The following is a 27,320-nucleotide window of genomic DNA, read 5'->3' on the forward strand; positions in this document are numbered from 1 at the left end:
TTGTGTTCTTTTTTTTTTTTTTAATAAATCACAATATTTTTTTCTGACAATTTGACAGAATTAACTCGAATATGTTGACTTATATGATTTTTTTTATATGTATATATATATATAGTCTGTATTATTGTATGTTTAATTTTAATCGAACGTGTATTTTTTTTTTGTTTTTAATCTATGCATGCTTTGTTGTGTTCGGTTTTATGTTCACTGCGCATTTCGACTGATGACTCTGACTTGAATTATTGACTGCGATTTATATAACAATCTATAAGTACATATATATATAAATAGTAATATCCTGGGACATTATTCACACACGGCCATCTGATCCCAAAGTAAGCAGAGCTCGTACTATGGAAACCTGACAACTGATATACTACATATACTACTTTTCTTTTGTAAATACATACTTATATAGATAATTACACCCAGACTCAGGACAAACAGACATGTTCATGATCAAAAATGTCTGTCCCGGGTGGGAATCGAATCCACAACCTTCGGCGTGAAAGGCAATGTACCAACCACGCCAACCGGCCCGTCAGCATTAAGGGAGAAGCCTTTTTCAAAACTGATGGAGATGTGTTATTTGTTATTACAGTAATTATACTGGTCTAAAATTAATAGAAGAAAAAATTACAAGAAAATATTATAAGTGCAAAATAAAAATATAATACTATTGGGCTTCAATCGCCGGTTCCTCTTAATTCTGAGGTAATTCTTACCGAACCGGTGGTAGATTCTTCGCTTCTATCACGACTTTGACTGACCGAAAACTCGAGCGGGGACCGGACCGGACCGGAGCCCAGAGCATGTGTACAGAGCGGCGTGTCTGAACAGAGCACCCGTACGCAGCGGGCGAGGGCGCCACGGGCTACGAGGTGCGCCAGCTGCAGCAGCAGAACGTGCGTCTGCGGGACACGCTGGTGCGTCTGCGGGACCTGTCCGCGCACGACAAGCACGCAATGCAGAAGATGCAGAAGGTGAGGGGGGCGCTTTCTGACTTTGCAGGCAGAGCTGAAGGCGAAAACTAGTTTTGTATTAGTCTCTACTGATTAAATAGTAATACCGACTGGATTACATGTCTAAGCCGGTAATTCTTGAGCATCATTTTGCACAGGAGCCCCTTATATAAGGTACGCGAGTGCTAAAAAAGGATTCTTAAAAATTCATCATATAAATGTGGAATAATTTGTTTTATATAAAATTAAATTCGAACTTAAAAGCTTTTATTTATAAATAAGCGTTAGTTGTATTTTTGGAAATACGTTCCTCGTGGGTATTGAATTGGGGGATTGAAGTGTTTATAGGTGTTCGACATTTTTCTAGTTTACTTTTTTGTCATTCCAGGATTTGGAACAGTATAGATCTGAAATAGCCGAGCTGAGCCGAACCAAGGAGAAGCTATCAGCGAGAGTTGAAGAATTGGAAGCCCAGGTTGCTGATCTTCGGGAACAGGTAAGATTGGTTCACCCCGTTATCATTAGTATTAGGATCACTTGAATAATAATAATATGTAATAATAAATAACAGACATATTTGAAACAAATGAAGTAACAAAGTTTACTTTAAGTGCAAGGAACAGGTAAGATTGGTTCACCCCGTTATCATTAGTATTAGGATCACTTGAATAATAATAATATGTAATAATAAATAACAGACATATTTGAAACAAATGAAGTAACAAAGTTTACTTTAAGTGCAAGGAACAGGTAAGATTGGTTCACCCCGTTATCATTAGTATTAGGATCACTTGAATAATAATAATATTTAATAATAAATAACAGACATATTTGAAACAAATGAAGTAACAAAGTTTACTTTAAGTGCAAGGAACAGGTAAGATTGGTTCACCCCGTTATCATTAGTATTAGGATCACTTGAATAATAATAATATTTAATAATAAATAACAGACATATTTGAAACAAATGAAGTAACAAAGTTTACTTTAAGTGCAAGGAACAGGTAAGATTGGTTCACCCCGTTATCATTAGTATTAGGATCACTTGAATAATAATAATATTTAATAATAAATAACAGACATATTTGAAACAAATGAAGTAACAAAGTTAACTTTAATTGCAAACCCGTCTGGGTAAGTACCGACCATAAGATATTCTACTGCCAAACAGCAATACTAATATTGTTGAGTACCGGTTTGCAAGATGATTGGCTAAAGTGCTAATGGCTAAGGCGATGGTGACCACCTACCTTCATATGGCATGTCTACCTAAAAATAAAAATTATATTATAGTCAAAGCTGAATTTTTTTATCCAATATAGAAGCGTTACACCTTCTCATTTTATTATCAAATAATTATTTTAAAATATCCTTATTTATTAGTCTGAAAGGCATCCTATTATTTCAACTAAACTACTGAACCGACTACTGCAACAAGCTTGAACACTAAGGATGGGCATAGGTTACTTTTTTACCCGCTATCCGTCCCTCTCCCCCTAATACGCGGGTAAAGCCAAGGGCGATTACTAGTACCAAATATATTCCATTTTAGACTACGTTATATATATATATATATATATATATATATATATATATATATATATATATATATGTTGTTGGTATTTATTCTAGGTTGACGCCGCTCTAGGAGCTGAAGAGATGGTCGAGCAACTTGCTGAGAAGAAAATGGGCTTAGAAGATCAGGTCAGTACACATACATACTTATTAGTGCAAAAGATTTAACTGCCCCATAGTTATAATCCAAAAAATTCTCTCAAATTGAACGCAAAATATATTTATCGTTGAGAATCTCTTTAATGTTTTGAAACACTTGTCAGATGGTATTAATACCCCATAATTAGCAATTGCAATAATATTATTATTTTTTCAGGTCGAACAATTGAAACAAGACGTCCAAGAGCTGGAAGCGTTGCAGGAGGTTCACGAACAGCTCGTGGAATCGAACAGGGAGCTCGAAATGGACCTCCGCGAGGAGCTGGAGATGGCTCATGCAGCGACCAGGGAGGTATGTGATTGGTCGTTCAAATAATATATATCCAGAAGTGAAAACTGATTTTTATAAAAACATATCATTGATATTTTTAAAAATGGAACACAAAATCATACAAATTGATGTAGTAACTTACTCAGTATTTGTTAAAAAACTAAATAACACATTTGAACATTTAACAAATCACAAGTAACGCCAGTAATTAATTAATTATTTTACATTTTTATTTTACAAAATGGCGGTTTTTAAATTTGCGCGCGTTTTTTTTACCATCGCTGTTACATGGATCTCCTGACTACATGTATATGGGCATATGTATATATATATATATATATATATATATATATAAGCATAGAAGAAATCACTAATATTAATATTTTCCCCTCCAATTATGCGCTATCATTCATGACCTATTACGTCGCGTTCTATCGTGGAGTCGCTCGAACGGTCTGCGCGTGTCTCAGTTACAAAACGTCGCATCCCATTCTGATCGCACGTCTTATAAGTTTGTTACTCCTTCCAGGCCGCTAGGGAACGAGAAGCAGCTTTGGAGACAATAACTGACAGGGATCTGACGATAGGCAAGTTTAGAGAGCTGGTTCAGCGGATGACGGAGCAGCATAACGAGCTGCGGGCTCAGCTGGAGTCGAAGCAAGGTGAGGAAGGTTGCAGGGTACTTTTACATGGTGGTAAGGCTTTGTGCAATCCCGTCTAACCCACTTATTACATATTCTATTAGTAACAGCCTGTGAATGTCCCACTGCTGGGCTAAGGCCTCCTCTCCCTTTTTGAGGAGAAGGTTTTGGAGCTTATTCCACCACGCGGCTCTAATGCGGGTTGGTGGAATACACATATGGCTAAATTTCAGTGAAATTAGACACATGCAGGTTTCCTCACGATGTTTTCCTTCACCGTCAAGCACGAGATGAATTATAATCACAAATTAAGCATATGAAAATTCAGTGGTGCTTGCACCCACCCGGGTTTGAACCCACGATCATCGGTTAAGATTCACGCACTTTTACCACTGGGACATCTCGGCTTGTTAGTATTACTGATTGTTAATAGAATACACACTCTTACTGGTTACTGGTGGTATTGTTTTGTTTTGTTTCAAAGTGAGTCAGTGTAACTACAGGCACAAAGGAAAACATTTTAGTTTCCACGGTTGGTGGTGCATTGTCGATGAAATTCATGTTTAATATTTCTTACAGCGCCTATGTGTATATGTTAGGGTGGTGATGACCACTTACGATCGGGTGGCCGGATTTATCTTAAACCTCCTGTTATTGAAACCGGCTATAGGAGCACCTCCTCTTTTTGAAGATGATTATTTCGTATATAATAAAAGTTGACCAGCATATACTGTGAAACAGCTGGAAATATACAATAATTATTATAAAGTACCGCTCAAATGAAATAAACTGTATAATACCATTCCAGCGGGCTCCCCGGCGCCCAGCGCGGAGCAGGAGGCGCGCGCGTCCCCCCCCGCGGAGCTGGGCTCGCTGGTGCAGCAGTCGCGCGCCTCCACGCGCTCCATCGACCTGCAGCTGCGCGCGCTGGAGCTGGCGCAGGCGCGCGCGCGGGCCGACATGCTGGCGGCCTGCCTGCCCGACCACTTCATGGCCTCCAACGGTGAGCGGCCGCGACCGCGCCTGAGGGTGGATCCCATCATTTTATGAACATTATTATCTATACTTCTATTATAAAGGCGAAAACAACTATGTCTATCTGTGACGCTTTCGTGGCTAAATTACTTAGCCGATGTTGATAAAAACCTACTGGTGGTAGGGCTTTGTGCAAGCTCGTCTGGGTAGGTACCACCCACTCATCAGATATTCTACCGCAAAACAGCAGTACTTGGTATTACTGTGTTCCGGTTTGAAGGGTGAGTGAGCCAGTGTAATTACAGGCACAAGGGACATAAAATCTTAGTTCCCAAGGTTGGTGGCGCATTGGCTATGTAAGCCATGGTAGACATTTCTTACAATGCCAATTCTTTTCTTACAATGTCTAAGGGCGTTTCATGACCACTTACCATCAGGTGGCTCATATGCTCGTCCGCCGTACTATTCTATAAAAAAAAACTCGTATGTAATAAGTAAGCTCTCCAAGGAAGCTTGAAAATCTGCCCCACCCCCGATCACGTGAGCGAAGCCGCCGGTGAAAACTATTTATAAATATATTAACATTCTAATTTTGCTCATTGCAGGCGACCACGACGCTATCATGTTCATCCTGCTTCTGCAACGATTGAACACAAAAGCCGAAATTATATTAGGACAAATAAGAGAGAAGTAAGTAATTTTATTATTATTATATTTATAGGACAGAAATGAAATATCAATTAAAAAAAAGTAAAAAATAAATAATTTTACAGATGATATTGATCTTACAATGACAGATAACAATTACGCGCTTAAAAGGATTATAAAAAACAAAAGAAGCCCGTGACAGCTACGATATGTATGCTGCCAGTGCTATTATCCACAGATAATCGCTTACAATATTATAATAAACGAATGTTCGGTCACCGAAAATTCATGATGGATCCGTGACGATTAGAATTTGTATTTTAAATCATTTCTCACTAAGATATATACAATAAAAATGGCGTGAGTGTTAAGGTCACGAGAATTGATGTGTAAACATGTGAGCGAATGTATCGATCTCACGCACACATTAACGCATTTACAATGACATTTCTTACGCTGACGTCATCTTACGTTCGGAAACTTACCCATCGTAACGTGTTTGTGTGTGATAGGCCTTCTTCAACAAGATATTTCGTCATTTGTAATTCATTCCAACTAGAATATCACCGAATAAACTGTTACCCAGGTTCCCAGAAGTGAACGTCTGGGACAAGGAGTCGATCATGAGGACGCACACCGCCGTCCAGTACAGCTTCAGGTGTCAGCTGGAGTACCAGCTGCAAATGATACAGGTATTTGCGATTATAGTGTAGAAAGCTGTACTGGCTTTAATATTTCGTATGCTGCTTTTATTATTTATAGAATATAGCCTTATGAACTAAAAGGGAATTAAAAGACAAAGTAATATTACGTTTTTTTTTAAATTTATTTCAACACGTATAAGTCTTTGAGTCCAATAAATCTGACAGCTGTCAAAAGATATACTGTGCCCTAATCTACTAATTACATGTGTGATTCCAGTGCATGGTGTGTATGTGGAGCGGCGCGCTGGAGAGCTGCTCGCCCGAGCTGCTGCTGCGAGCCGCCTCCGCGCTGCCCGACGCGCTCACTCAGGAGCGAGCGCTGGACGCCGCCGCACACCTGCTCAAGACCAACGAGCTCGACGAGAACTGCTCGCTCGACGGTACGCACCGCCCCCCGCTCCCCCCGCCTATCATGAGTTGCCACTAACGCGGTCCGCCCGCAGGCATGGAGCGCTGCTGGTCGTACCTGTCGGCGATGTGGGCGGCGCTGAACATGAGCTCGGTGGAGGGCGCGGCGTGCTCGCGCGAGGTGGTGCTGCACGCGTGCGCCGCGCTCGACGCACTCGCGCGCGCGCTGGCGGCGGACGCGAACGCGCTCACGCACGTGCTGCAGGTCGGGGCGCACACTAGTCGTGATTATTTCACTTTATTGAATACTGCTTCAAATGTTTCGATAACGTCACTACTCATTATTTTGCACGTACAGTTTATTTAGTAGGAAGATAGAAAAGTGCATTAACTTCGATTCTGACTCCAACCGCAGCCTTCCGACCACCAACAAGAGCTGGGCCTGCTACACGAGGCGATCCAGACGAGCTGCGCAACACTCCAGCAGCAGCTGAAGAGTGTCCGGAGACGGCTCCCCCCCGGCGTGCAGCTACACGCCCTGCCCATCGATTTACAGGTAAAATGAGGATATTTTTATCGTCGAAGGGTCTTCCTCCAATAGGAATTGTTTTGGTGGCAAATCGGCTACGCGTCTATAGATATTGGTGTCGCGAGTAGTGTGAACTATTTTTTATTATCTCCTTAACAATAACGCCCCGCCAGCTGGTGGCGCGGCTGCGCGGCGCGGGCGCGGTGGCGCTGAGCCGCGCGGCGCGCGCGGGCTGGCTGTGCGCGCGCGCGGCGCTGGCGTGCGCGGCCACGGCGGGCGAGCGCGGGGACGGCGCGCCGCTGGCGCACGCGGCGCTGGCGCACGTGTGGGCCGCCGCCGTCGACAAGGTGTACCAGCAGGACGACCTCGGCGCCGTCAAGACCGTCAAGCACGCGCTGGCCACCGTCGCCGCCGACGTCGCGCAGCTGGCCGCCTTCACCAAGGACAAGGAGTACGACGTCATGTCGCTCACCAACGTCGCCTCGGAGAAGGTGCGCCGTTACTTACATATTATATATATTTATTCCACAAAATAACAGTTTTGCACATTATGTGGTCGATTTAGGATAAATTTACATTTTCCTTTAATCATAGCTAAAAATACGATCAAGTCACTTTTCAAATAAAACAAAAAAATTTATAATCACAACCAATTCATCCAATTAATAGCTACGATGCCACAGGCAGACATACAAATACGCACGTTCAAATATACACCACACTGCATCGGGATCAAGAAATCAGCAATAATATATTTGACGAGCCGGTTGGCGTGATTGGTAGATACTTACCTTTTCACGCCGAAGGTTGTAGGTTCGATTCCCACCCAGGACCGACATTTGTGTGCATGAACATGTCTGTTTGTCCTGAGTCTGGGTGTAATTTTCTATATAAGTATATATTTACAAAAGAAAATTAGTATATGTAGTATATCAGTTGTCTGGTTTCCATAGCACAAGCTTAATTTGGGATCAGATGGCCGTGTGTGAAAAATGTCCCAGGATATTATTATTATTATTAAATAATAAACTTGACCTTAAAACTGATTTTGTTCGTTAACAAGTTTTAATCATTGCATATTATAAAACAAAATCCTTGCTGCATCTATAAGTCTGTCCGTTTGACCGCGATAAACTCAAAAACTATCGAACGAATTCTCATACGGTAGTTACCATTAGATGGAGTGATTTATGAGGGAGGTTTAGGTGTGTAAGTCATTAATGGTTTGTGTATATTGGAAATATGACGATAATTTTAAAGCCATCGGAAAAATTATGCCGATTGGGAGTTTACCGCATAAACCAATGAAGACATTTGTACTACGATATAATGTTACATAAAACTAATGTAAGACTATATTACATATTCTTTATTGTATAATTTCTAGCCAACACCGCCAATAGTACTGCGCGCTCAGCTCGTCAAGAAGCAGCTGGAAGAGACGAAGACCTTAACGATCCGGCTCGAGAACAAAGAGGCGGATATCAAGGAGATGAGGAAGGCTTTGAAGGTTGTATATGTTTTTTTGTTATTTTATAACTTATACCACTAAATAAGGAGACGTATTTTTGTATGTCTATTTAAAAAAATCTACTAAACCGATATAGATAAAACTCAACGCGCTTCACTGTTTGCATTTTTAAATTTGACTGTTTGACTTAGATTTCGACTATAATTGACGGGACAACTTGTATTTTACATTTTTTACCGAATCCATAATGAATACCGCAGATTATTTAGATCTCGACCAATGGCGTCACGTCAATGCAAGGTCGAAGTTATTTATTTATTTGTTTTTATTTCTGCGATTGGATGAAGATCTTCATATTAAGATATATTTCTCTTTTATGGTTATCATTGGTTAGAAAACCTGTGGCCAACTGCCGAATTTTCATTTACTGTGTTTGTAATTCATCTCGTGCTCGGCGTTGATGGAAAACATCGTGAGGAAACCTTCCACCAATCCGTATTATAGCAGCGTGGAGGAATAACATAATTTAAAAATATAATGACGGAATTGTTTGATTTGAAGGCGAAACAAGAGGAACTATCAGAGATGCAGATCCGCCGAGAGCTCGGAGAACGCAAGCTCGTCGCCGCTGCGAAGGACGCAGAGGTGCGCGCGCAGCAGCTGCAGCGCCGGCTGGACGACGCGCACAACGCACTTAAGAGGTACGACGCGTTGTTGCGCTGCAGCGGTCTTCATTACAGATTTAAATATTTTAATTATTACAGGCGATTAGACCAGTGAGAGTGGGTATTGTTATGTTATCGGTATGGGGACTCCCAAATGGGTCACCTGAATGTGGTCGCTATCGCTCATAGACTTTGGCGATGTAAGAAATGTGAACCATTTTTAAATCGTCAATACGCCAACATCGGGAAATAAGATGTCCCTTGTGACTGTAGTCACACTGGCTCACTCACCTCGCACTTACAAGAGGCCGCATGATTTTTTTATTTTGTAAATTTTGGCTCTACTTGTCCTTTACAATGTGACTGTGGGTGAAGAGTGCTTCTGCTCGTAGCACTGCGGATTCTCGTCACGTAAGTTTGCGTGACGTCACGTTCGTTTGTGTGACGTCACTAGTTGGAGTCCCTTTTTTCTGCCGGTGGAAACTGTGAATGTGTGCGAGCGATTAACATACCGCCCTATAGCAGTCCGTACTGGAGTGGCACAATGACTTCACGTTGCGCATGCTCGCGTATGTAAACAATTTAAATATTTAGCGCTGACGTAAATGTTTTTTCTCAATAATTCCAGGAAGGAAAAGGAATTCGAAGAGACGATGGATCACCTGCAGCAAGACATCGAGTCGCTGGAGAGCGAGCGCGGCGCGCTGCGCGACAAGCTGAAGCTGTACGCCAAGCGCGGGACGCACCACGGTGAGTGGGGGGTTGGCGTTATATTACATCTTAACTTGACCGGGATATATTCCTTATAGAAAAACTATATATTATTTATTATAATTATATATTTTAAAAATAGAATAGATGGGGCTTACTTTGAGAAGACGTAATAATAAATGAATAAACTATATGAGTTGTATGAATAGTGTATTTAGGCATTGGGAATTGACCTTTCGTATTAAATATTTATCTTAGTAATCTAAAACATTCGTTTCTTAATAAATGTTATGTATTGTTAACAATGATATCGAAGAAACCAACGCCATCTATGTTCAAGTACCGTTTCTAATCAATAGATGGCGCTGTATGTCAATACAATAAAATATTTTGTAACGCAAATGCGTTTGAGTGTACTATTTCTGTGCGTGTGTGAGATTGACATGTGCATTTAACATGTGCCTGCTGCAGCGGTGGCGTCGCCCGTCGCGGTCCGAGACTACACACGTAAGATACATACATGTGTCTAACCGCATGTTTGTTTACGAATATCATTTACTTGTCATAATTAAAATCGCTATATTACTCAAACTTAAATCAATTAATATTAATAATTAATACAACAATGTCTAAGGTATTGGATATAAAAAAAAAGTTTTATAAGATTTAAGCTGCGACAAATTCAGTTTATGTCGTAACTATTGTTACGACTATGATTTCTCCAATCTCTCAATCGCCATGTTTTTTCCCCACATCTTGAATAATCATCGTCACATTTCAGCCGTATTACACAAAACCTTAATGTGTTATACCGTAACAGCCTGTGACTGTCTCGCTGCTAGGCTAAAGGCCTCCTCTCCTCTTTTTGAGGAGAAGGTTTGAAGTTTATTCAACCACGCTGCTCCAATGCGGCTTGGTGGAATACACATGTGGCAGATTTTCAGTGAAATTAGGCACTTGCAGGTTTGCTCACGATGTTTTCCTTCACCGTATAGTACGAGACAAATTATAATCACAAACTAAGCACATAAAAATTCAATGGTGCTTGCCCGGGTTTGAACCCACGATCATCGGTTAAGATTCACGCGTTCTTACCACTGGGCCATTTCCTCATGAATCACTCGTCCATTGGTGAAAACTAATAATAATAATAATAATATCCTGGGACATTTTTCACACACGGCCATCTGATCCCAAATTAAGCTTGTACAAAGCTTGTACTATGGAAACCAGACAACTGATATACTACATATACTACTTTGCTTTTGTGAATACATACTTATATGGATAATTACACCCAGACTCAGGACAAACAGACATGTTCATGAACACAAATGTCTGTCCTGGGTGGGAATCAAACCCGCAACCTTCGGCGTGAAAGGCAAGTGTTCTACCAACCAAGCCAACCGGCTCGTCAAAACTGTACGAAAATACGTTATGTAATTTTTAAATTTATCGCGGTCAGACAGACAGACAGGGGGAATCTTTTAAGTAATTATTATATTTACCGTTATTTATATAAAAATCGCTTTATATAGTTGATTTGCCGTTTCATCGGAACATGAGAGAGAGGGAATAGAGAGTGCACCTGTGCTTGTGCACAGGCTTGTGCACTATAATATGTTCTGTGCAGTTGCACCATAGTCATCTATCTGCGGTATTGTTGTATTATATTATATAATAATTAGTAAAATGTTGTGACATAAAGTAAGCGTATTGGTTTCAGAGTAATATAGTACTATTTTAATTTAAACATAAAAAAAAAAACAGTAACCGGTTATGTCATTTTTATTTTTAAGCTTTAATTATGTTTCTGCAATATTTTAATCTTTTTTTTTTTTTTTATTCTTAGCTACGCACAAGAATAATAACACATAACCCATCTATTTGATTTATATAATAAAGAAGGTTTTGTATATATAACTTGGTGGTAAGGTTTTGTGTAAGGCCGTTTGGCCTACCCAAACCATCTGCCCATTCATCAGATATTCTACCGCAAAACAGCAATACTTGATATTGTTGTGTTCCGGTTTGAAGAGTGAGTGAGCCAGTGTACTTATAGGCACAAGGGATATAACACCTTAGTTCCCAAGGTTGGTGGAGCATTGGCGAGGTCCGTTAGTTTAATTAAAAAAATAGTTTCACAAGAATGAATAGACCCAACACATTAATAATCGCCCTAAGCCGAGATTCGACCTCACAGGAGGCGTCCTAGGACACGCGTATTCTGAGCCCTAAGTGGGCTCCCAACATCCGGCTGAGTACCTTAAAGAGGCGCCCCCCGCCCGGTGATGTTGTCGAGGCCACTTGCAATAAGTCATTTAAAAAAAAAAAACTAATTACCCGAAAATTTTAATATTCATATCATGTTTAGGTAAATTCAATTAACGTTCCATTACAACTAATATATTATGGTCGGTTCTAATGATAAACAAAGGACTTTGAAATGACATATGACATCTGTGGCCGATATCTTAATAATCTGTGGTATTCATGTCGTGTAAATTGTCAAATGAAAGAAATGAAAAATTGCTCAGGATTTTTCCGTTCATTATTCAATCTATGAGCTGTAGTTCGTTTTTGAATTTTTTTTCTAATAGTATTATTATAAATATATATAAAATAATATTGTATCCAAGGAAGTTTCGTTTCGTTAGTTGAAATTTATATATATATATATATATATATATATATATATATATATATATATATATATATATATATATATATATATGTTTTTAAAATATCTATATTTAGAATCTAGAAGTGAAATTGCACTTATAAAAACCTCGAATAGGTATTTTTAAAAATAGAACACCAAATCATATAAATTAATGTTAATAGCTCGGTCAATTACTATTTAAAATCCAAATAACACATTTGAACATATTCAACAAATCACAAGTCGCGCCAATAATCCTCCTAACAGCCTGTGAATGTGCCACTGCTGGGCTAAGGCCTCCTCTCCCTTTTTGAGGAGAAGGTTTGGAGCTTATTCCACTCCGCTGCTTCAATTCGGGTTGGTGGACGCCAATAATGAATTATTTTTATCTTTCTGTCCAGCAGCAAAATTGCGGTTTCAAATTAGCGCTCGTTTTTTTTTAACAACCGTTGTAGGGGTCAAGGAATCTTCTAAATCTATATAGATGTATCGTCTTTCCATCCAATGATGAAGACCGTATGGAAATCAGTTCAGTAGTTGAATTTATCACGTTCATACAGACAGACGTGATGGAGTAACTTTATTTATAATATGAAGTGATTATGATAATTTAATTTAATAAAATAGGAAAAATATTTTTTTGGTGCTATTTTTTCGCGGTATTTTTTATACTATATCGCCTTTATAGCGAATCAAGAATGACCATTATATATTCTTTCAAATAATAAAACGCTTTTTCCAAAATATTTTCTATTTCATAATTCAGTTTAAATACAATTATTATATATTATCATTATGTTTTTTGATAAGACAATAAATTTACTTTTTAGCGGTGGTGACAACGCCCACACCAAAAGATGCGCCCCGTAAGATCGCTGTGATTTGATCGATGTTGCATCATTTTTGATTTAGCATTTTTGAATTAGCATGTTCATTTATTTTGCGGTCACACGATTCATTCTAGATTTATATTTTAGATATTTACATAAATCATAAACAAGATTTACTACATTTATTTTTCTTCAAATAAATAACACTCTGTGTCAAGTTTTTAATACGCTTATTTATTAATTATGCTTGTGTTATCTGTGACTTATTTTGCATGATTGTATAATCTGTGTTGATGTTTTCTCACTTGGCTGCCATATTTATGAATTATAACAAATAGTTTTCTGACGAGAATAAAATTGAAATGTATTTTTTATTCGGAATATATTGGTTTTGATTTAATATAAACCAAGAAGGTTTTATTAAAATATTTATAAACATTGAGATTTTAGTGTGCAGTAATGTTCTACTCCACCTAAACTCCGATAAAAGTTATTAAGATTTGAAAGAGAAAAACAGCAAGAATATTTTTTATAGTACAAAAAATCCTGCAACATAACGCGATGTACCTTATTTAAAAATATTATATTTTTTCATGTCGGATATAATGTTTGTGTTTTCGGTCGGTTCGGTTCGGATAATTATTTTATAATCAAAATATTGGCAAAAGATGTCATTAAAAAAAATATGGCAGTTACAAGTTGAGTCATTACATATAAGTTTTAATTTAATTATAATTAATGAAATAAATATTCTTAAGGCTAAACTGAGATGTAATTAAATATCATTAACATTCTATTAATAAATGTGAAATTAATAATATGTATTAATAATGTGATAATAAATTAAGAGTATAATATTTATGGAAAATTGGATGAAAAACAAAATGAAAAATGAAAAATATTACTACAGTTAATTCTATAGTTTTTTTTTTTACAAAATGTAGTTTTTTTTTTTAAGAATAATCTCATGTAATGGAATTTAAATATAATAAAGACAGCGCTGATTCGTCTGAGTGTATACCACACACTCACCTCATTTTGTAGGATTAGTGTTATTATAGGATCAACGGACATTGGTATAAGAAGTGGATATTTGAATATGTTATATACATATAATGAGTTCTGCCTATATATATCAGTACCGAAGTGATTTGGTTTCGTTCGGCTTATTTTTAATACCGTAACCGTAACAGCCTGTGAATGTCCCACTGCTGGGCTAAAGGCCTCCTCTTCTCTTTTTGAGGAGAAGGTATTGGAGCTTATTCCACCACGCTTCTCCAATGCGGGTTAGTAGAATTCACATGTGGCAGAATTTCAGTGAAATTAGACACATGCAGGTTTCCTCACGATGTTTTCCTTCACCGTAAAGCATGAGATGAATTATAATCACAAATTTTTAATAAACAATAGCATTTTTTCAGGAAAAACAGTATTACCAAATCCTTATTTAAATAAAAAAATATGAGGCGAATCGAGTGAGAGAGTCGTTTTCGAGATACATAAAATAATGTATATAATATATTTGCTTATATTATAATTATTGTGCTTATATAATAATTATATTTTAATACAATATATTTTAAATTATAAGATTTGTGAATAACATATCATATATATTTAGAAATAACTTCAATACCCAAAATAAAGGACGCCTTTTATTGAACGATCATCTTGGTCTTTGAGGATGAAAACATCCACTTAAAAAAAACTTTGAAAATATTTGTCTTAGCTTGTCATAGAATATGTTATAAAAATTTATTCACAGTTTTTTAATTAGTAGACGAAAAATATGAGATTTATTTATTTTTCATCCAATTTTCTATAGTAAATAAATGTTTTGTTTGGCGTATTGTAATTGTTCTTTGCGTGTTGTAGAAGAGCCGCCGGTGAAGGTGACAACTGGCATCGCCGCGGGAGAAGTTAACGAAGCCCTTCAGCATCAGCTCAAAGTGCTCAGTTGGTAATAGTTTTTGTATAATTCGATTTCATATAATTTTTCTGTGTCTATTTTATACTTTCGTCTTCTTGTGTAGAAGACGTATCAAAGCGGTCTAGCTGGATTGGAAATACGAGTGTACCGATTAAATGTTTGACTTTAAAGGAAAGTTCCCAAAACGCTTGAGTAATCTTCTTATAGCGGTTACTGATCGCCTGATTTGGGAGATATGAGAATTTCAATTCAATATGAAGCCCGAGATCTTATATATATGTGCAAAACATTTATAGAATATTATATAGACCGATTTTGGCTACGGCGGCCAAAACAAAGAGAGATTAGCCAACTACGCAGGAGATATTATAGTGCACAAGTGTGTGCGCAAACACAGGTGCACTCTCTATTCCCTAGCTCTAATATCGCTAAAAGCGATAAAAACGCCTTTGCGCATTTATTTTTATTTTTCTTTGATAGATTCCTATTTCTTTTATCTTATTTATATGTTGTGCAACAAGTATTAAATAAATAAATAAATCCGATGGGACGGCAATCCGACACGACCGGAAAGAGTTCAGGCGCAGGACCAACGACTTTACGTGCTTTCCGAGGTACGGGAGTGTACACGCTACCAACTTCCAGAGTCCGGGCTGCTACTGAGTATTTTCGGCAGAAAATCTCAATAATATTTTATTGGGCCGACCTGGGATTTGAACCCAGGACCTCCGGGTCTGCGGTCTTACATGTAGCCACTAGACCAACGAGAAAGTCAATATTAGCTACCTGACGAAACCAACGACAATTTTCTGACACTAAGCTGAATTGACCGTTATTCCAAATTTCACGTCCCAAATGTCACGTTAGCAAGTTTATTGTTGATAGTATATCATCATTGATATCATCTAATTTAGTTTGCCATGGATGGCCGTGCCCTTCCGGATATCCTCAGTTACCGGTCTATAATATATACGGCGGATAGTACGGCCTCAGGATATGCTTGTAAACGGATTATGACATTTGTTTGTAGACACAGTTTTTCAAGTTCGTTTTATAGGAAAGGAGTCAATTTCAGAAATCGTTGATGATTTTATGTTAGGTGATAATAGAGTAGAAGTGGAAAAATGTCAGGAGGAAAAGAACATACCGTTGTTTCATCATTGTAATTGAAAAATTAACGTTTGAAAAAAAACCATGTGCAATACGTGAATTTTTTTCAAAGAGGAATGTGCGTTATTCATGTAATAATGGTAGTGTTCAGCCGTTCTACTGCACCATCAAACTGCACCTGTTACGAGCAGTATATATTTTCGAAATTCGCTAAAGCTTGATCACGACGAGTCATTGTCATACTGATTATACTTGATCTCGAGGCGCAGCGGTCGTTTTATCCTGACGAGTTAAAATATTTTTATTTACTTCAACAACTCTCGAAGAGAATTCTGTCTGACCTAGTTAGTTAGATAGTTTGCCGTTATCGTTTCACAGAGATGAGCCGTTAAAACAAATCCCATCAAAAACATAAATGTGAAATGAGAGCCAAGTTCAATATTATGATATATGCCTTGGTTGTTGACTTTAACGACAAAAGAAGTGAGATCTTAATGGGTGCCAAGTTTAATGGTCAGTCCTGAAATTTATTTATAGCAACATAAAATATTTTATAACAACTTAAAATATCGTTTATTTTTAAAACTTAGGATAATATATATATGAAGCCTAAGGGTCTGACTTGGCTAGTTTTCATATACGAATTATATTATAGCCTTTGCAAGTTCTAGAGCTTTTTTTTTACAATTAATAGGCCAGCGTTTGACCGTGACTTGCCTGATGTTAAGCATCGACACGGTCTAAGGTGTAGCACGCTTGCCTATAAGAAAACTGTTTACTCTGGATTTGAAGACACCAACATTGTACCTATCAGGAAATACGGACTCAGGGAAAGCATTCCATAGTTTCGCAGTGCGAAAGATGAATGTAGACTCAAAGCGCTTCGTAGGCGGGGAATTTCCACTGTGTACCTATGGCGCTTTGGTCGCGTTTGCCTGACCGTTCGATAGTAAAAAGGGGCTGGAGGAATCAGTTCGTGTAATTCCTGAGCACATTCTCCGAAATGTATCCGATAGAAGACTGAGAGTGATGCAACCACACGTCGATGTTCAAGACTTTGGAGCCTAGACTCGACCAATGCGTCGTCTCCTATCAACCTTCTGGCAGGCCTCTCAATCAACTCTAGAGCCTGAAGGTGGTTCTTGGCAGAGCCTTCCCAAAGGTGAGAGCAGTACTCCATACATGACCTCACTTGTGCTTTATATAAGTTGAGCAGTTGTTCTGGAGTAAATAACGTCTCGCTTTGGAGAGGATACCAAGTTTTCGAGCGACTATTTGGGCTTTGGACTTAATAAAAGAGTCGAAATTTAGAGTCGACGTGAGAGTAATGCCAAGAAGGTCAAGATGGTCAGTTATAGGTACAGACACATTTCGGAAGGAGGGAAGTAGCTGGAATTCCCTTTTTTTGGCGGAAAACAAACACGCCTGCGTCTTAGATGCATTGAACATGACCAGATTGGCATCGCCTCAATCGGACACTGCCTTAAGGGTCACGCTCAGGCGCTCTACCATGGCCTCTCTCTGAGCCTGGATTTGGGCCTCACTAGCTCGCGCGTTGGACTTGTAGCACTCGACAACTGTGCAATCATCTGCGTACCCATAGATACCGGGCATCAGCAGATCATTAATGTGCAGCAGAAATAGCGTCGCCGAGAGCACTGACCCCTGGGGAACACCGGCATTTATAGCCATTTGGATTTGACGAGTGGCCATCAACCACTATTCGTAACGATCGATTCCTCAGGAAGTCTGAAATCCACGCACACAGGCTAGCAGGCAGGCCATATGCAGGAAGCTTGCTGATAAGGCCATCATGCCAAACCCTATCAAAGGCCTTCGAGATATCCAAAGAAACAGCAAGTGCCTCCCCGTGTTTCTCGATGGCCTCACTCCAGATGTGTGTGACGTACACCAGAAGATCACCAGTGGACCGGTTTCGGCGAAACCCGTACTGAGTACCGGTTTGTACTTGAGTCACTGAGTACCCGTACCGTCGGTCACTGAGAATGTCATTGGCTTCCAGGTACGTCGGGAGCCTAGTATTTAGGATACGTTCCATTGTCTTGCACAAAATGGACGTAACCGAGATGGGTCTGTAATTGGCAGGGTCAGCATGACTGCCCTTTTTAGGCACGGGCTGCACGTTTAGCTGTAAGTTTTTATTTTATTCTTCCGAAAATTTGGCTTGCTGGTAGAAACTATCCATCGAACATAGGGCTCTTCCATGACTGTTTTAGTAAGTATTTAATAATCATATATTACATAAATATTATCTCGCAGATATGAGCATATATGAGCCAAATTTGACTTGTTTATGTGAAATAGTTTTTGAGTTGAATTATGAGAGGTTTAAGTGGCTCCAAATGGTTCGTGTAATGTTATTACACAGGGTGCTGCTCGCCAGTTGTGTTGGCTTGAACTTGGCTTAACACGCTACCGCGTGTCTAGATTGCGAATCGTGATCCTCGACTAAAATCCGGTCGGTGTTCCCAGGACCGTGGACCGCGAGCGAGCGGCGCGTGCTGCGGCCGTGTCCCGCGCCGAGCGGGCGGCGCTGCGCTCGCTGCGGCCGCTGCACCACCCCGCCGCGCCCGCCGCCGCGCTGCGCCGCCGCGCCGCCGCCGACCTCGAGCTGCGCCTCGCGCGCCTGCACGCCGTGAGTACATACACACACTCACGCACACACAGCGTCTAGTGCACCACCCCGCCGCGCCCGCCGCCGCGCTGCGCCGCCGCGCCGCCGCCGACCTCGAGCTGCGCCTCGCGCGCCTGCACGCCGTGAGTACATACACACACTCACGCACACACAGCGTCTAGTGCACCACCCCGCCGTGCTATGCACACGTGGCATACACGCGCACCCAAACACACACACATACGCACTCACGCACCATCTAGCGACTAATGCACAAACCCGCCTGAACCCGTCCTCGCATTCCACCTGTGTCTGTGTGCAAGCATTAAAAAAAGTTAATATATATAAGTATAAGTTACACGTAATGTAAAAAATAAAACAAGGAATGTGCGGTTCCTCTAACACGTTAAGACATTTGAACCAACCGGTGATAACTTTTAATAATTTCAGGAATGGACCCTGTTCGTCGCGAAGTCGGGTCTGGTCAAGTTCCCCGAAGACCCGAGCAAGTACGCTCGAGTCCTGGAACAGCATAAGGAGAAACAGAAGGAGATTAGACGTCAGTTGGAGGTGAGCGATCTCCACCGCCTACCACTTACAAACTATTGTAGCAGTTTAATGTGTTATAGTTGTACGGAGTTTAGAAGTAAAAAGTTACTATATTAATTATAACTTAACAAAATATTCGCGAAACCTTCTCCTCAAAAAGAGGAGAGGAGGCCTTTAGCCCAGCAGTGGGACATTCACATGCTGTTACGGTTACGGTTAAAATATTCCTGTATAAAAAGTGACCCTCTTAGCGTAGAGTGAATGAATGAATGAATGAATGAATATATGAATATATGAATGAATGTCCTCCAGACCGATTTCGCCACGGTGGCCAATTTCAAGAGAGATTAGCCAACTACGCAGGACATATTATAGTGCACCACTGTTCACACAACTATAATTTATTTGATCATTTTAATATAATCACTTCCTATACTATATATATTCTGTTGCGAATCAAGACAGCGCGATTCAGAAATGTTTCAGATTTAATCAACGCCATCTATCGCTACCGAGTAGTAATATACGCCGTTATACAGTCGTATAAGACCATGTACAGCATTTATATCGTTATACATATAACTGTAACGGCTAACACGTTACACATCTACAAAGCTCCCAATCGCCTTATTTTTTCCAAACATCTTTATTTATCGTCATATTTCAGCCAAATTTCGCAAAACCTCAATGAATTTGTGCCGTCAGCATATCGCCTTTTTAGTTGTACTTCATATTTGGCATGATGACGAAATCATAACAATTTCTTATTATATTAGTATAATGAATTTATTGATCAGTCAGTACAGAGTACTCAAATAATCGTGACTTAAATAAAAATATATTATTTCTTCGGTCTTTGAATATTGGTCAGCCTCATACCTGGATTCGTCTCTGAATAATATACGCCTCAGTATCTCAAGATAGCATACACGCTAAAAACTATACAGCTTAACCTTCTTCGTGAATAACTCCGTCCATTGGTGAAGCCTTATGATAATATGTTTGGTAGTTTTTGCGTTTATCGCGTTAAAACAGACAGACACAGTAGTGATAATATTTTCTGCGCAGTTTTTCGTTTTTTCTGATTTCTGGAATATGGAGGATATTGTTGTCAAAGATCGTTGCTAGCGTTCTGTTACAAATTCCAGGAGAAGTTGGTCGCGCTCCAAGTTGAAGTTCGAAGCCTCGTGTCGCTGCACCGACCCTGGCGCTGCGTGGAGGCGGACTTCACGGAGTTTCCGGCGCCGGAGCTCACAGCGGTAAGTCGATTATATATTATGTACTTATATATTATATTATATACTTGTCGAATTTAAACAATTATTCTTCAAAGCTCCAAATTAATAGGAGAGGGTATTGCCCAGCAGTGGGGCGTTTATTAATGGGTTGTTTTCTATACGTTATAAATAGGGTAAGACGGGCAAATGAGCCACCTGATGTTTAGTGGTCGCCACCGCCCATAGACATTGGCGATGTGAGAAGTATTAACCATTCGTTAAATCGACTATGCGCCACCAACCTTGAATTGGAACGAAGATGTTTTTTTTTTCTTGTGCCTTTATTTACACTGGTTCACTCATCCTTCAAACCGGAACGCAACAATACTAAGTATTGCCGTTTGCAGTAGAATATCTGATGAGGATGTGGTACCTACCACCAAGAAACCCAGTTTCATTACAATATAAAAAAAAAAATACTTGTATATTTAATGTAAAACTTTCAGGCAATAAATGCGAAGGCGATTGACATCGGCACCATTAAGTACCCAGCCTCCGAGTCGGTCCATGACGATACTATTTACGTGACGCCCACGCAGCTCGCCAAGTAAGCGATGATTATTGTTGAATTTTACATGTTTAGATATTTCATTACTAGCTACGCTTCCCAGCTGCGTACGCTCAGCTGTCGCGACGCAGTACAACGCACTCGTGTGGCCTCTAACACTCAATTTGGTTGAATTTATGCCCATACTTTTGGTATTTGTGATTGGTTCGCTTATCAGACAGATCCTAAATGCCCGAATCGGATAATTTTTTATCTATATCTTGCTCAAAGTTTGGAAATTGGACAGCGTTAGAATCGCGAGCCTCGGATAGCACGTTAATCTGAGTTATGTCTGATCTTTCTCCGGTCATGTCTGATTGCCGTCTCATTCGATTATGCGAGTGAGGGAATCGATTGTGCGCTTTTTTTATATGTTTACCGGGAGGGCAAATGACTCCACTCCACCTAATGGTAAGTGGTAGCAGCGTCTAAACGCGACGACGGTGAATACAGTCGGAACGATCTGCACTCGCCGTTCACGTCTTGTCGGCTGTCAAGCCTCTTCACGCCTCGATTTTCTTTAATCTGTTTTTCATTTACGATTGCACTGTTATATGTCCTGCATAGTTCCCTAGTCTGCCAGGGGCTTGGCTACCGCGAAGGCAATCGAACTTTTTTTCCTGCGATAAATTCTATGACGGAATCCTTCACGGCGTCCGTCTGTATTTCTCCGCGCGTTAATTTTAGAAACTGCTGAGAAAAGACTTATGTACATGGGTATATAACTTATGAACTCTTTGTTGTTAGATAGTATTAGACCTTGATATCAGTATATTATTTAAAATTATATTTATAAACGTGTGTTGTTTTATTAAAAGCCGAGATGGCCCAGTGGTAAGAACGCGTGAATCTTAACCGATGACCGTGGGTTCAAACCCGGGCTTATTTGACCGCACCACTGAATTTTCATGTGCTTAATTTCTGTTTATATTCATCTCGTGCTTGACGGTAAAGGAAAACATCGTGAGGGAACCTGCATGTGTCTAATTTCATCGAAATTCTGCCAAATGACTCCACTCCACCTAATGGTAAGTGGTAGCAGCGTCTAAACGCGACGACGGTGAATACAGTCGGAACGATCTGCACTCGCCGTCCACGTCTTGTCGGCTGTCAAGCCTCTTCACGCCTCGATTTTCTTTAATCTGTTTTTCATTTACGATTGCACTGTTATATGTCCTGCATAGTTCCCTAGTCTGCCAGGGGCTTGGCTACCGCGAAGGCAATCGAACTTTTTTTCCTGCGATAAATTCTATGACGGAATCCTTCACGGCGTCCGTCTGTATTTCTCCGCGCGTTAATTTTAGAAACTGCTGAGAAAAGACTTATGTACATGAGTATATAACTTATGAACTCTTTGTTGTTAGATAGTATTAGACCTTGATATCAGTATATTATTTAAAATTATATTTATAAACGTGTGTTGTTTTATTAAAAGCCGAGATGGCCCAGTGGTAAGAACGCGTGAATCTTAACCGATGACCGTGGGTTCAAACCCGGGCTTATTTGACCGCACCACTGAATTTTCATGTGCTTAATTTCTGTTTATATTCATCTCGTGCTTGACGGTAAAGGAAAACATCGTGAGGGAACCTGCATGTGTCTAATTTCATCGAAATTCTGCCACATGTGTATTCTACCAACCCGCATTGGAGCAGCGTAGTGGAATAAGCTCCAAACCTTCTCCTCAAAAGGGAGAGGAGGCCTTAGCCCAGCAGTGGGACATTAACAGGCTGTTACTGACTACTGACAAATTGTTGTTCTATTGATTGTAAATAATATTATAAAACTTTACAGATTACGTGACATTGTTTCGGAGCTGCAATCGGACGATGTTCAGCTTGATTTGAAACCGTTAGATCAAACAGTTTGTGCAGCTTGAGGTGGTTGGAGATAGAGAACAGGACATACAAGAAGAAAGAGATAGAGGTAGAGAGAGAGAGAGAAGATTAGTGATTACAATAGTATTATTATATTGGGATCTGACATATTGGCGGAGCTTCATAACAATGGTCGACGAAGCTACAGATTAATAAAAATTTTTAGAAAAATAAAATTTAATTTAATGTAGATAAAAAAAATTATTTATCGAATTTAAGAAATTCTTAACAAATGAAAAATAACATTGATTTCTTATATTATAATCAGTTAACATTATAATAACAATAATTTGATTTTAAAATGATTTTGTTTTATTCAATATAGAAGTTTAATCTTACTTATCGACTCAAAGTAAAAAGAATCACTGGTCCATGTGTGTATCACGCCTTTATATGTCAGTTCTTAATTATATATATATTATGTTTTTTGGGGTTGCTTACTTTATGTATGTTATAAATAAATATTTTGATGTAGTCATAAAAATATTACTAAAAATTAATTGTAAAAATTTCTAATGTGTTTAAAAATGACTGATTTATTTATTATTTATCTGTCTTTTAAAATAACCAATTAACAAGACAACACAAAGGCCCTATTAACGCCTCTATACATCTCTCGCTCACACACTATCGCTGTCTAACATATTTAATATAAAATGAGACGAACGGCCTCCTCTCCCTTTATATTTTGTTTTATTTGTTTATTTATTTATATTCGTTTTTAAGAGAGTATAAATATTATGAAAACTTTAAATATTATTATTACATAATAATTGTGTATATATTAATATTGTATATAAGGAATACCGTGTATACATATGATATAATGTCTATTTATTACTTGTGGGTGAAAAGATAACGCAAAGTATATAAAATATAACAGAGTTGTTACAACCTCCTAAATTAATTATTATTTAAAATATCTTTTAATTCGAATAATTGCAATAATATAATATACATATTTGTTGGTTGAGGTTTGGTTTAGTCTAGGTAGGTAGCTCTCGTCACATATTCTACCGCGAAACAGCAATACCAATTATATTATATTGTTTAAAAATGAATCACTTTATGGTAACTGTTCACCACCGCTTATAAGCCGTAAGAATATATCCTTGAGAATTAAGATGGTATGTCCCTTGTGCCTGTTATTACACTGGCTCACTAATTCTTCACTTGCTTGCCATTTTCGTTAAATTGCTATTAATATTAATTAGGCCGAGATGGCCCAGTGGTAAGAACGCGTGAATCTTAACCGATGATCGTGGGTTCAAGCCCGGGCAAGCACCACTGAATTTTCATGTGCTTAATTTGTGTTTATAATTCATCTCGTGCTTGATGGTGAAGGAAAACATCGTGAGGAAACCTGTATGTGTCTAATTTCAATGAAATTCAGCCACATGTGTATTCCATTAAACTCGTATTTGAGCAGCGTGGTGGAATAAGCTCCAAAACCTTCTCCACAAAAAGTGAAAGGTGGCCTTAGCCCACCAGTGGGACATTCACAGGCTGTTACTGGTCACTTACTAAGTATTACTGCTTGGCGGTGGAATATATGATAAGTGTGTGGTACCTCGACGGGCTCGCACAAAAACCTACCACCAATGAAATTAAAATTTTGATATAATTTGTATTGTATATTGGTTTAATAGGTGTCAACTCAGATTGCTAGCTGCTTCGTCCGCGCTTAAGTATAAAGGATAAATGGTCGTTTGAAAGTGTATGATATTAAAGCAAGAAGCATGACATTTCAATCTGGTCAGAGAAAAAGGATATTGAGGTTATTTTTTTCATTTTGTATCGATTATTATTATTATTAATAATAATAATCACCAATAAACGTTTTTCTTGCGCCCTAGGTGATATTGATTTTAATACATTGCATTTCGTTTTTTGCACCCAGAAGTATGTGTATGAAGTATTTTGGCGAAAATGTCCATAAAAACGTTCTAACTCTTAAAAAAAAAATTAAAATATTGCCACCTGTTTGGGTGGAAATTCTAAAACTTTTTAAGTACATGTTTATTAGTTCAATCTAGAAACACAAATAGTAAATTACAATTCATTCAGATATTGAAGTACAAAGAATTATATTTAATATTAAATATCATTATTTGTACATCAAAAATGAACACCACATTTTCAAACTTGTAATTGTGGTGAATTTTAAAAAACACTGAAATACGTAATCATTTATATCTAACTAAATGCTTGTATATGAAATTTCATGCTTCTAAATTTGAAAATGACGGGTTTCCATACAAGGCTTATTTTACCCCTTTAGGGTTTGGAATTTTCAAAAATCCTTCCTTAGTGGGTGCTTACCACACAAAATGATTCGACTGCCAGAATTTCAACCTTTAACCCCTGTGGTTTGGGCTCTACGTTTGATGAATCGGTCAGGGATTTATACATGTATTATAAATGTCGAATGTGTACGAAAATCGACGTTAATGATTTTGAAAGTAAATGAAATTTCCAGCATCTCATTTTCACTGGTGTTTTACTACACAAATATACGAAAAAAATAATAATTTATATGTCAGGGATAATCAATTTAAGCGGGTATACGACGTCACTTATTAGAATAGCAACACCACACTACGTGACTGACGTCTTATGGGTTACTGGTCGGTTGTCAGACGTCAAGTTGTGAAAAAAATTAAGACGGGTGCCTATTTTATTGTACAGCCGAATAATGGAAATATAAAATATAATGGTCTATCTGTCAGTAGCGCGTGTGATCGTTTGTCTAGCGACCCCCTTGGTCTCTTGTTCTCAGGACAGCGCCAGCGCCGGACGTACGAGACGGACGAGCGCACTGACTGATTTAATAAAAACAAAATATTGGACGACAATGGCGGCCATTTAAATGGCAATCAATTTGAATCCGCGACATATATATATATTTATGGGGTTGTAACAACTCTATGTTAAATCTTATGGAAAACTTTAGGCGTTTCTCATTATAATTAGCGTTTATTGTTATAATAAAAGTATCTTTTTTTCTTGTTATATTCGTAAAAGACTTATGAAATAATATAAGAATTATTTAAGCTTAGAATAACTTTAAAAATGTGCTTGATTTTTTTCTGATATAAAATAATTTATTTAATTTGCAGCTCTATAGATTATTTAAAAAATTTGCAGCTCCTACACGTCACTTTAGACTTAACGCTAAAGGGATACGGTGTATGTTTGCCTGCGACTTCGTTATGTACTTAGATTTATGAAATAAACGCTTATTTATTAAAATAATGTGTTTTATTTTTTTATTTATAAGATACGATTGAAATGTGTCGCTCATAGGGGGGTATTTGCCTTAGTCACCACGCTTGGCAGGCGGGTTGGCGTTCTATGGCGTTCTATGGGGGAGGCTTTCGTCCAGCAGTGGACGGCAAAAGGCTGAAAAAAAAAATTTAAATGTGTAATGAAATTCAAATATGATTCGTTTATATATAGTACACCAGCTGTCTAATAGTAATGTGTCTAAAGTAATTATTCTAAAGAGTTCTTATACTAAATACAAATACTGTACTGGTGGTAGGGCTTTGTGCAAGCCCGTCTGGGTAGGTACCACCCACTCATCAAATATTCTACCGCAAAACAGCAATACTTGATATTGTTGTGTTCCGGTTTGAAGGGTGAGTGAGCCAGTGTAATTACAGGCACAAGGGACATAACATCTTAGTTCCCAAGGTTGGTGGCGCATTGGCTATAAGCGATGGTTGACATTTCTTGCAATGCCAATGTCTAAGGGCGTTTGGTGACCACTTATCATCAGGTGGCCCATATGCTCGTCCACCTTCCTATTCTATAAAAAAAAAAAACAGTGTCAAATTTAATTTTTCAATAAAGCGTGTCTTCTCATCAAGTAGTGTGGTTTAATTTATCAAAACGCGTAATAGAAATGAACACCAGCAATATTCAACATTTTCTATATATAACATTTTCTATATATATGGGGCCACAAAAACGCGTTAGTTATGGTGTCGCAAACGAAAATATGTAAGTAATGATTTCTTGTTTCATTTTAAATTAAAGAACTATGAACGAATTTATCGCGTATGTTTAAACTTTTTTTTATAATTTTATAACGTTTCAAACACTGCGATGTCCACAGGCAGAAGTTTAACTCAAATTACTTAAGTGTTAATAAAAACATTTGAAATTTAAAATAGTTGAATATAAAGAAACAACAGGCGGGCTAACTACAAAAGCCCGGCGGGTCGCAGGTTGAATACCGC

At 38.6% G+C, this 27,320-nt stretch overlaps 1 protein-coding gene across 6 annotated transcripts in view; it reads left to right on the forward strand.

Annotated features, from left to right (window-relative positions):
• LOC126779443 (dynactin subunit 1) overlaps window positions 1–26,325 on the forward strand; it is a 42,166-nt gene extending 15,841 nt beyond the window's left edge. For all 6 annotated transcript variants that reach the window (XM_050503395.1, XM_050503396.1, XM_050503398.1 and 3 more), the window contains 23 exons: window positions 841–983; window positions 1,351–1,458; window positions 2,595–2,666; window positions 2,854–2,988; window positions 3,497–3,629; window positions 4,417–4,611; window positions 5,189–5,273; window positions 5,818–5,923; window positions 6,153–6,315; window positions 6,379–6,548; window positions 6,699–6,839; window positions 6,986–7,303; window positions 8,200–8,322; window positions 8,845–8,984; window positions 9,577–9,698; window positions 10,131–10,166; window positions 13,152–13,187; window positions 15,027–15,111; window positions 18,685–18,847; window positions 19,277–19,396; window positions 20,524–20,634; window positions 21,099–21,199; window positions 22,994–26,325. In XM_050503395.1, coding sequence (XP_050359352.1) covers window positions 841–983; window positions 1,351–1,458; window positions 2,595–2,666; window positions 2,854–2,988; window positions 3,497–3,629; window positions 4,417–4,611; window positions 5,189–5,273; window positions 5,818–5,923; window positions 6,153–6,315; window positions 6,379–6,548; window positions 6,699–6,839; window positions 6,986–7,303; window positions 8,200–8,322; window positions 8,845–8,984; window positions 9,577–9,698; window positions 10,131–10,166; window positions 13,152–13,187; window positions 15,027–15,111; window positions 18,685–18,847; window positions 19,277–19,396; window positions 20,524–20,634; window positions 21,099–21,199; window positions 22,994–23,078 — 2,891 coding nt within the window. In that variant the 3' untranslated portion in view covers window positions 23,079–26,325. The remainder of the gene's footprint in view (window positions 1–840; window positions 984–1,350; window positions 1,459–2,594; window positions 2,667–2,853; window positions 2,989–3,496; window positions 3,630–4,416; window positions 4,612–5,188; window positions 5,274–5,817; window positions 5,924–6,152; window positions 6,316–6,378; window positions 6,549–6,698; window positions 6,840–6,985; window positions 7,304–8,199; window positions 8,323–8,844; window positions 8,985–9,576; window positions 9,699–10,130; window positions 10,167–13,151; window positions 13,188–15,026; window positions 15,112–18,684; window positions 18,848–19,276; window positions 19,397–20,523; window positions 20,635–21,098; window positions 21,200–22,993) is intronic.
• The last annotated feature ends 995 nt before the right edge of the window (window positions 26,326–27,320 follow it).

The sequence above is a fragment of the Nymphalis io genome, chromosome 29, assembly GCF_905147045.1.
Source record: "Nymphalis io chromosome 29, ilAglIoxx1.1, whole genome shotgun sequence".
Taxonomy (NCBI): domain Eukaryota; kingdom Metazoa; phylum Arthropoda; class Insecta; order Lepidoptera; family Nymphalidae; genus Nymphalis; species Nymphalis io.